Here is an 11,401-nt window from a genome sequence, read left to right on the forward strand (position 1 = left end):
GGAACAAAGGAAACATAGAAAAAAATGAATAACAAAGCTAGCATGAGCAGCAGCAGCAGCAGTAGCAGATAGCTAGCACTAAAGAGTCATGACTGAAGGGAAGCTAGAACTTAAGGGAGCATGGTAAATAAGACCATACAAATAAGATTTTTTAAGGATTTTTGTAAATATAAGAAATCAATCGGCTTAGCTATAGACTTAAACAGAGATCTACAGAAATTCAATTACAGTATTTTCTACAGTTAAAGGCAAAAAAGACCAACTTTACAGCTTTTCCAAACCTTCAGTTACATAAGTAGTTCTCTTTCACATGTGAATAAATACAAAGTGAACTCTCTCAGTTACAACAGACTGTATACTCTACAGATTACACAAGAAAAAAATTAGTACGTACAGACATCTTAAGTAAAGCCAAAGTTGGTAGGAGTGCTCTGCACAGGGCAAGGCATGGAAACTGGATCCAAAATTGGAGTCAGGCAATAATGAGCAAAGATGAAGAGGCATGAGATAGGATGGAGGATAGGATCGATGAACCAGAATGGATACCTGTTCATATGTACTGGAAGAGCGGCTTAAATGCCTCCTTGTCCAAAATTATAGAAAATGCATGATCCATCAGATAGAGCAGAGAAAAGGAAGAACAAACTACTTGAATGCTGGGCTTCTGGGGGCTGAGTTGACCCTAATGCAGCTACATGACTCAGCAAATTTATCCGGAATGACTACTTCAAGAATTCTGAGCCAACCATTGCAACCTTCGTCTTTTTTATCCTCTTGCTTTCTTTCTTCTTCTTTTTTCATTTTTTTCGCCTTTTTTTGTTTTTGATTAACCGATGGGCATATTAATTCAAGGGAAGGGTACATATCAGTCTGGAGTATCCCAAAATATTTATCAGCTGAAAGTAACTCTTACACTAAGTAAGGATGTTGGGCTGCTATCAACAGCTTCATGCCTGGCAGAGTGGATCATAATCATAAGCTTCACCTGCCTTAACAAATCGTCCCTTCACCCGCCGCCTGACATCTGCCCTTGCTTTCCTAGATGCATACCTAATTTTTTTCTCAAACCTGTTTGAAAGCAAGAACAAAATTGTTGGTTTTGCAATTCAAATTCACCTACAAGTTTTACTAGCAATCATTTTGTCAAAACAAACTAGAACATCGAGAGTTACTCTAGCTACCTGTAACATTGTATCAGCATAGCTGATATACAACCAACTATTTCCATGCAGATAATTCTACAACTACAATGCTTTTTGTCATATGCCAAAAATGGTGCATGAAGATAAACAATAGTATTTTAATTGAATGATAACATATTTCTAGGGTTTAGAAAATAACAGCAATAGCTAGCTGATGACAACAGGAATGATGATATGGATGTTGTTTTGAGGTTTTATGATATTTTTATGAAGTTGACATACTCAAGGATATAATTCAGCAAACCTGTAAGCAGTAGACAGGCTCAGGGAGCTGTGGAATCTAGCTTGGACACAAAGTTTGACACAAGGAGGTGAATATGAATTTGGACAGTGGGTGTGTTGCATAAGATGCAGACTTCATGTTCATTAGTTTCACGTGAGGCATGTGGTCCATCTGAAAACTAGTCAACAATCCAAGTCCCTGAAGTGCCTATCTTTTAAATAGTTTAATCCTAATTATTCTTTTTGGAGGATCCTAAACTATCAATTGCATTAACGGAATGCTGTTCAATAAATATGCTAACGATGGTATAGGATAGCAAACAATAAAAATATAAGAATGAATAATGATATATATTCTAATGCTCATCAGAATGTCATGGCATTAACAACAAATCAGTGAAACATAATACACTGACAGAACCTGGACTTCATAATATCTGATTCATAACTTCCCAAAAGTGGTTGATGCGAATTGACTAGCACGTGTAAATTGTGCTGATACATGGTCACAGACAATTATATATTACACAAGAACAACTTCCATATATATAAGGTTTAGAGCCATGAAGTCGACAAAGATACTGGCATTTAGATAATGATATGAGAAAAGCTGGGCTCTTGGACAGAATAAAGGGAGTTTATTCTGACTGGGTGATTGTAATTATCCAATCTAAGCATCTTTTAATGGAAAAAGATAAACAGTACAGCCAATAAATAAGCTTTCATTAAGCTAAGCAGTCAGTTGACAATCAAATTTGGGCATAGCCCACTTGGGAGGCTTTGTCAAAAGCATAATTCATGTTATTTGTCAGGTAACAGGCTACCAAATGGTTTGTTTACACACACCGCATATCCAGAGAATTTGATATCATTTTCTTGTTCATATGTGAACTAAGGATCCGTAATAGATACTCCCAATGCTTTTAAATTTCTGATAGGTTTTGATGGCCTTGGTACTCTCAAATAAAGAAGATCCATGTGCAACTGAATTGGATGTTCTAAAATCCCATATTTAAGACCAACACCTATGACAATAAAAATATAAATATAAAAGGCATAAAAGGCTGGTGTGTGCGCAAACCTGCTTGCATCTAAGAATGTAATGACAGATGTATGTTGTTAAAAACTTACTGGCGTATTTTCTTCTTTTCCTTGTAACGCATCACAGCACTGTCCCTGCCAGCCGGAGTGTATGAGGAACTCTCTGGACCAGTAGGGCACCAAGGAGGCTCGCCCATAAAAAGCATCGATGACATCCCACAATCTTGATAATCTCCAGCACTGCTCTCACCAGTCAAACCAGAAAAGGAAAGAGATAGGCTGGACCGAGCTTGCCTTCCTGGGAAACACAGGTTAGGATCTGCTTTACTTCCAAGATTTGGCATCACAGAATCAGCAGATACTGCATTGCTAAATGTAGCTCGCATAGGTTCGGCCTGTCCACCAGATGATGCCTGAGAAGTAAAAAAGAGAATAAGGATCTAGCTATCTATCATATATACGTAGTGTGTATGCGTGCATATGTATATGTATATGGATATAGATATATACGAATACACACAAGCGCTCAGATATGCCTATGTAAAGTGTGCACGTGCACAGAAACCTATTCGAAACTCCAGAAATCTAGTTTACAGTAAATAAGACCATGAAAAGATTTTTGACGGTTGAATTGAGGGCATAAGATCAACTTTTGCAAGCAAATTCTCATGAACATACAAGGAAGAAGATGACATATTAACAAAGCATATTTAATGTCGAAGAAAAAAATTCCAGATCAGATAATGCAATAGAAATTTATGGACTTGAGGAATAAAAGCAATTTCTTAGTAAAGTGTATATACGAAAAAACACAGGCCACGAGCTAGTTTTTTAGCTACTTTTTTATTTTCCTTGATCATTTCCCTTGGCAGTTTCCACTGGCAGTAAATCATTGTAGTTGACATATGTCGACTATCAAGGGAACTATGAAGTTTAGGTCATCAAGAAGTCCATTCATTTGCTAAGAGGAGAAAAAATAAATAAATTGGGATGATTCAATTTTTGATTTGAAGACTGCTAAGAAGAACAATATGCCAAAACAAACTGAAAATTTATGGGAACTACAAAAAGCTGGAGCTGCCAATACTACTAAGTATCTGGGATATAGTTCACTCTCTTGGCTACTATACCTGGATTTCTTTTTTCCAAGTTACCATGCAGCTGATTCCTTACAAGAATAATTTAGAAAACCATGCATTATGTTTTGAAAGTTGTAGAAATCTCACTTTTATGGCCATAGCATATGAAGACCCCTACCAGAGGCACTTGAAAGAATTTATAACATGTACCTCTGCAATAAATTCATCCTGGCAGTTGGAATTGAAAGCTGACATTTCCTTCAGTTCAAAAAAACTGTCAATTCCTGCATCATCAAAAAGCTGTTCAGCAGTACTATGAGACGCACCAAATAGTTCTTCATAATTCCCAAAAGTCAAGTCAACATCATCCATGTTGAAATCATCATAGAGGTCATCCTTGCAGAAAAGATCCTTTGTCCCAGTAGAGTATAGCTGCAATATTGAATTATAGAGTAACTTAGCACTTAGCAACCACAAAGGAAGCAAACAATTTTTCAAACAAACACAAAGTGTTGAGAACAGCATCACGTCTTGTTGTTTTAAATGACTGTCCATAATTTTTATGCACTCAAAAGTGATAACTTAATTGAGTTTGAAAATAACATAATTTTTTGTTCAAAGTGAAACATCACGTCCATAAAAATGGTCATTCCTTTCAAACTGAAGTGATGCCCTATGTAGTGGGCTCAGATGAAAAGGGAAACAGAACATTCCAGATGCTTTATTTAGTGTTTTGGGGAACACTTGCGATGCTTTATGAAGCAGGCTCAGATGAAACTTATTGCAACAAACATGAACATAACTGCAGCCAAAACTTGGAATGGACCTTCACATAGCAGCAAGTAGTACACTATACACTTGAGTGTGAACAGACCAAGATAATTTACAAAGCATGCTTGATAAACAACCTTTTTATTAGTACTTTCAAGAAACAGAGAATTCTAAACAGATACTTCATATGCAATAAGATAAAGAAAATACAAAATAAGAATTAAAAAAAGTGCATAAGGTGTTCAACAGATGAAATAGGAGAAGCTTTGAACATGGCACGTGAATAAAAAGACTTCCACCAGAATACACATACATAAATACATATACAAAAAAAAATACACAGACATTCAAAAACACATATGTCTACACAGACTAACAGACTGATCATTCATTCAAATCAATAAATGGAAATAGATTCTTTCAGCAAAACATGACATAACTGATTGAAACCAAATCTAAGTGACAGAAGTCAGAAACACTCATTGTTTGGCGGTAGAGGGGTATTTTAAAGCCTTCATGCACCTTAGGAGTAGTAGAATCCACTGAACCAGCTGGCTGATCTGCACCGCATATCATAGGATTTACTGCAGTTATTGAAGATGAAACAATCCGAGGATTGAGCTTATTAGCAGATTCCATATCATCCATCTTGCCTGTGCTGGCTATGTCTATGGTACTGCTGCTCTCTGGAGCTCCCCAGAAGTTACTGACACTGTTATCATTGATGCTCATCAAGCCCATCCCCTGTTCACAGTTAGAATCTAGCATGGGAGGAAACTCCAGAACAAAGGACCAAATTCTCGAAAGTTCAGCTGCTGATGGGCATCCTGTGTAGCTGTTGATTGTCTGCTTTTTATGACATGAAGCCGAACCACCATGCCCATTCCAATCACAGTTTTGGCAAAGTGAAACATTTTCTTCGATGCACCTAACTATGGCTGGTTGTGTAATGCATCTATCACACATAAGAGTGCGAGAGTGACGTCTAGAAAGTGCATTTGCAGAATGAACATTGCGGTCACATGACAAGCATAAGCTAGCAGCATCAGGCCTGCAGTACACCACAGATCTTTGCTCGCCACAGAAATCACAAAGAGGACCCATGCTTCCTTTTCTGGAACCAGATAGGTGGCCAAACCAGCAATAATACTCCTTGTTTTGCTTTAGAAAAGTTCTGCAACCTACACAAGAGTCTTCCAATTTAAGATTATTCAGCATCAAAGCCACTAGCATTTCCTGCAACTTTCAAGCACCGTTACAGGGATACTAGGTCATGCCTGAGAAAATGAACATCGGCATGTGTGCACGTGTGCATACAACCAATAGAGCATAATGAGCACAATTTTGATCATTTTTCACACCAAAAATAAAGAAAGAAATATATAACTCTTTGAACATCAAAAGAATAATCTCCCGATGCAATCACCTCAGATTTGCTAAAAGCATAGTGCATCAAAGATGGATGAATCTCACCATAAACAGTTCATATTTGATATCCATAGCTATTAATTATAAAAAGCAGACATATGTGCAGCTCCAATTACCCAGATGCCCAGCTTATACAATTGCCTATCCACGTTCATATCATATTTCAATAAGATATTCCAGTTCATGGAGTCATAAGCAAATGGACTCTCCCAATTTGCCGCCCCCACCTTATAAAATTCATCAAGAGTAACAGGACATGAGTACCTCCAAGCCTAGAATCTTCCAATTCCAAAAGAATTTAAAAGATTGTTGCTTAGTGCATATTCATTTAAATCACCCTTAGAACATAAGGCAAAAACAAAAGCTAATCACGTCAACTTCAAAGAGTGGTTCAGCCCCCAAAGTCTATCATAAAACATAGGAAATCGCCCAAACATTTCCAGCGGATCTCATAGACTCACAACCGGAGGAATTACTTATATTAGCAGTAGGATCCTCGCAACAAATTTAAATAAAAAACAACATGCGGAAAAATCTAAAAAAGATCTTCTTTTCCAAAAATTCCACAGATTTCCATAAAAAATAAGCATTCTAACATCAAAAAGAAAAGATAATTTAAAAAAGGAAAACAAAGATGAACCAATCTAAAATATACAAACAAAAAAGTTAAAAAATCTTTCTTTAACATAAAGATTTAGCTAAAACACGTAATCTCTCGTCAAAAATTCAAAAAGAAAAGAGAAAAATCACCTCAAATTCTATATTTGCACTCAAAATCCACATCCAAATCCAAAAGAGAAGACAATTCATAAGAACGTTACTTCAGAAAACAGTCAACTACCAAAATTCTTTAAATTTCTCCAAAAAAACTGAAAAAATAAACACAATTTCTACGCAAACAAGCCGCTGAATATCCAAACCTGACAAGAAAGATTCCAAGAATACTTGCCGATACCGATATATCTCTATCAAAAGGAAGCTCCTTTTTCCCTTCTTCGTGCCAGTTCGTCTTCAAACCCTAGAGAGGAGGAGAAGAATTCCGGGCTCCCTCTTGGCTCTTGCCAAGCTATGGAGAGAGAGAGAGACGAGGGGGTAGAGATATGATGGTGGGGTTTGGCGGGGCCCAAAGAGCTAATGGGAAAAAAAAGCCTCGCAGCCTTGTTGCGCTTTTATGGGGCATTTCCGCAAATAAGGGGGAGGATAAGGGGGGGTTAGTGTTGGCGCGGGTTACAGGCCCGACTCGAGATCCAACGCCAACTCGAGACGTACGGCGTCAGGACGACTTTTTCCATGGCCCTGCCGAATGACCCATTTGCCCCTCTCCGTTCCGTTATAATGGACTTCCCGTGTTAAAAGAATAAAAAATAATAATAAATAAATAATAATTTAATCATGACCATTCAAAGCCAATGATCATTGTCTGCCATGTTCTTAAGGCCGTTCGAATTCGGCTTAAAGAAAACTCAGTATTATCTGTTGGATCTAGCATCATTGCCTTATTTAGTGGTGAACACTTTTCTGCAGAATTTTTTGGATACTTGGATCACCTACGTACTCCAAAGAATGAATAGGACGGCCGACTAGGTGGCATTCTTCGTTGCTCACCACTTCGATGGCCTGATTTGAGATAATTTGAAAATTTTTTTCTTTTTTATTTTTTACATTTTTTGCACTTGCACTAGATGTGATGCTTTTTGTGTTAAAAAAAAAAAAAAAACATGCCCACTATTCTAAACGCAGGAATTCCGTAAGGCGTTCAATGTAAATAATGCATCCAACGATGGTACTAGGTGTAAATAAAAACTCTGACATGGACATCTATGACAAAAAGGCACCAACATTTGGAAGCTAATGACAATAACTTTTTCTCCGGAATAAATAACCCGGGAAAAATTTTGGGAAATACCTCAAATACACTTTTACCCCTCCTCCACGAGAGAAACCGATCGGAGTACCCCTCGCTTATTAAACAGTCGAAAGCGAAAAAGGTCGACCCCACCACGACAAAGAAAGCTTACGCTCGCGTACGGTCCCCACCGTCTGAACAGGAAGACCACTCAACAGACACCTTGCAATCAATGGTCCCCTCTACCAATCAAAAAATCATTAGTCTTCCATTTGGTGGGACCTATTTCTGTTTCGACATGTAAAGTGCATATTTTATAGTGGTGCACTAAGATAAAAATTTGATGGATAAGATCTATAAAAAAAACAAGTCTTCGATGATTCATGGTGTGCACCATAACATAATACATACCGTATAAAATATAATTTCTAGCTATTTAGTATTTTTTAAAAAATATATATATATTACTATAAGCATCATATGGTGGCACATGTAGATCTAGTTTGAAAGAGCTGTTGGTAGTAGAACTTTTGGAAACTATCGGAAGTAGAGTTTTCTGAAATAAAAAATTTTTAAAAAAATATTTGCTGTTTGATAACTATATTTATAAAATGCTGTGGTACTTTAACATGTGTTTGGTAAACAAACTGAAAAAATACTTTAGTTAGGACTCTAATAAATTTTTCTGTTCGTAAAGAAACAAAGTGTGTAATTGTTATATTTTATTATATAAATTTTGGTAAAAAAAGATAAAGCTCAAAACAGTTTTTTCTAAAATAATTTTTTAAAATTTTTATCAAATATTTTTTTATATAAAAGCATTTTTTGGAGGGCCAGAAAGTGTCTTTTGGACCTCCAAAATTTTTTCGGAGTCGTAGTCAATTATAATTATTTTTTCTATAAATTTTGTTCATCAAGTATTTATCTTGATAATGGCCGTAAAAATAAGTGGCTGTGATTATTTACGCTGGTAGGTAGGGATCTAGAGTTCATTGATCCGACGGTCAGGATAGGATCCACTAGATAAGCTGCCGGGAGAACCTACAACGGCCGGGTCTAGCGGCGAATTTTGTCACGTACGCAGCCGCCAGCTTTATGGGGAAAGGTGAGGGATCTTTTCCTGGGAAAATTATACTTTTATGTTCGGTGCATGATGACCGTTGGATGATCAATCATCGTGAGAACTTTAATTTTCGTAAAGTGGGCTACCACGTGTCAGCATCTGCGTCCTTGTCGTTGCTCCTGCAGATCTGAGCGAAATTTCGGACTGATCATTTCAACTGAAACACCGGATCACAGCGGTCTGATCAGGATCAGATGGATGGAGAGACAGAAGTCGGCGAAGCGATATTTAGTTTAATCCAAGGGGCATAATTGTATCGATATTTCCTAGGAGGATTAGGTATTACCGGACGGCGGGACGGGGCGAGGTTGGGCCACGTCATAGGCAATATTGGATGGTGACGTCAGCGCCACGCGGCTCTGTCGCTGCTGAACTGGCAAGATTATCTGCAACGCCAACGGAAAAGTGCGTCTCGGTGGTGCACGTGTCGTTAGATGGATCGCTCATGTGGGGACCGCAAGGATAGGAATGGCTAGCTGGTGGGTTCTGATTGGCTGGTCGGGGTAGTGGGAACTGAGATTCGGGCGATCCAGTGAATGGTAGAAATATTCGGAAGTGTGATATAGACGCGCCGTTTATTTACTCTGGATGCGGAAATGAATGGTCTTTATCAGATGACGTGGCGCACTCGACACCGACGTGATTTAGTTAAACGGGAAATTGGGATTCCAGGTGCTTCCTTAAAACGTTATGTACGGTCCTCTTCGGTCAAATTATTGCCAGGAGGCGTTTAGGAGAGCATCATTTGAAAAACCGGAGTTGGACACGGAAAAGAGAGAAGTGGGCATGTGATAGTGTCACGCTGGCATGAGATGCTGCACTACAGTCTATTTTTCTAAATATGAATGAATTTCCTACAAGAGCTGTTATTATGGCCGAAAATAGGCTCAAACCGACTCGGGTCCATCGGGCCTGGCCTACTTCTGACCCAGCTATGGACTAAGCCTAAAAAATTTAAGACCGATTTAGAATTAAATATATAGCCTATTTATTTTTTATGCCAAACTGTTCGGTCTAGGATCGAGCCTGAGCCCAAACAAAGTCTGAAATGGAGATCGAATTTAAGCCCACATCATCCTTCCTTAAATCTTTAGGCTCGCAATTATTGAATATTAGCATTCTCAAACTTCTGTAGAATCTTCTGAATGTATAATAATTGGATACAATTCAATATATGTTAAAATGACTGGAACTCTGAATTATTAATGAGAAAATCGTTTGTGATTTAATGAACTAGAGTCCATTCCACAAATTTGGGCCGACCAAATCGAGTTCAGGGCAGGCTTAGGCTTAGGCTGGCTTGGGCCTAAACTTTCCAAAAATTTCCAAACTTAAGTCTAGCCCAATGCCCGAAAAAAATTTGGGTGGGGCTCAAGTAGGGGTGTAGCCCAACCTAGCTCGGCCTATTTTCAGCCCTAGTTGTTATATAAAAAAAAATAATTTCATATCTTGGTCTCTATTAAATTATTAAAAAAAACATGCAGTCATAAAATAATCCACATCCTGATAGCGAGTGATTATTGATTGGACCAGGTCCACCGCTTAGCTAATGGACCAATCCAACTATGGAGCAACATCACAAGAACATACAACTTAGAAAAGAGCGCAATCTATGTGCTTTAATGCACATTGCTTCGTGGTTGGACTAGTCCGCCAGCTCAATGATGGATCTAGGCCAATTAAAAATTATACCTTAATAGCTACAATTTTCAAACTATACAATTCTAAATCATCTGATGACCTACCGCCAACTGCTTGTACACACCTTACCTCTAAAACTTGTCCTTTAAAGAATCCAAGATTGATATTGCTAAAAAAAAAGTTGATTATTAAATTCTCCATATAATACACTGCACAATGTTTAAGATATGTAACTGATGAAAGTATAAGGGCATGTCCAAGTGCTATATATAAGGTTATAAATCTAGACACCCAATAATATAATGTGTGGATGAGGAAGTAATAGCAAATTTAGATCACCCAAAATTATTTGAAAAAAAAATTACAGTATGTTCTTAACGCATATTCACGGGAATATAGATTTAGGATTAAATTCTCAAAAAAATGATATAATTTATTTTGTCCAAGTCAAGACAACGTTATATAACAACATAGATTTGCATGTAGACAGTTGTAGTTCACCTCGACTACTTTTTCATGTATATATCACTATTGTTTATATACTTGCAACTAGGCAACAATGATAACCCAACAAAAAAAATTAAATGAACATGGTTGAAGGGTTTCTAGCATAAATCCATGCTCCATTGGGCTAGGATGCAATGCTTGTGAACACAACACTTGGATCATAATTTTACTTTCTTTTCCCCCCCTCCCAAAGTAAGATTTTTGTCGATATATATTGTATTCGAGGTAAATTTTCTTTAGTTAGACCTTCATTATAAAACTCTTGTACATAAACTCGTAAGCTATAAATCTTCCTAAAATTATTAGCTCTATCTAAGATAATCAAGTTCTTAATTTAAAATCAATCATCATTAAATATTTAGAGCATCTCTAATTTAAAGATGTTCATCCTGCTACTCCTTGCATATTATTTTGGACCAATGTTTGACATACCTCACAATGCGGTATTTTTCAGATGTAAACAAGTAGAGGTGGGGCTGAGTAAAGACTGACTAGGACTCAAGTATGGGTTTTAAATAATTATCGTTGTTTGGAAAGTTCA

At 37.3% G+C, this 11,401-nt stretch overlaps 1 protein-coding gene across 4 annotated transcripts; it reads right to left on the reverse strand.

Moving 5' to 3' along the window:
• Positions 1 to 242: 242 nt before the first annotated feature.
• On the reverse strand, positions 243 to 6,832 carry LOC103714696 (zinc finger protein CONSTANS-LIKE 10-like). 4 transcript variants are annotated; one of them, XM_008802057.4, is made up of 5 exons: positions 6,693 to 6,832; positions 4,838 to 5,496; positions 3,755 to 3,976; positions 2,556 to 2,878; positions 243 to 1,068 (listed from the first exon to the last, which is right to left on the reverse strand). In XM_008802057.4, the coding sequence occupies exons 2-5, from the start codon at positions 5,417 to 5,419 to the stop codon at positions 948 to 950; spliced, it is 1,248 nt and encodes a 415-aa protein (XP_008800279.2). In that variant the 5' UTR covers positions 5,420 to 5,496; positions 6,693 to 6,832; the 3' UTR covers positions 243 to 947. The 4 variants fall into 4 exon arrangements, with proteins under 4 accessions (XP_008800279.2, XP_008800277.2, XP_008800276.3 ...); XM_008802055.4 differs by having other exon boundaries at positions 6,664 to 6,813; XM_008802054.5 differs by having other exon boundaries at positions 4,838 to 6,813.
• Between the last annotated feature and the right edge of the window lie 4,569 nt (positions 6,833 to 11,401).

The sequence above is a fragment of the Phoenix dactylifera genome, chromosome 11 (assembly GCF_051530095.1).
Source record: "Phoenix dactylifera cultivar Ajwa chromosome 11, Ajwa_hap1_PhDact_Kaust_v1.1, whole genome shotgun sequence".
In the NCBI taxonomy this organism is placed as follows: domain Eukaryota; kingdom Viridiplantae; phylum Streptophyta; class Magnoliopsida; order Arecales; family Arecaceae; genus Phoenix; species Phoenix dactylifera.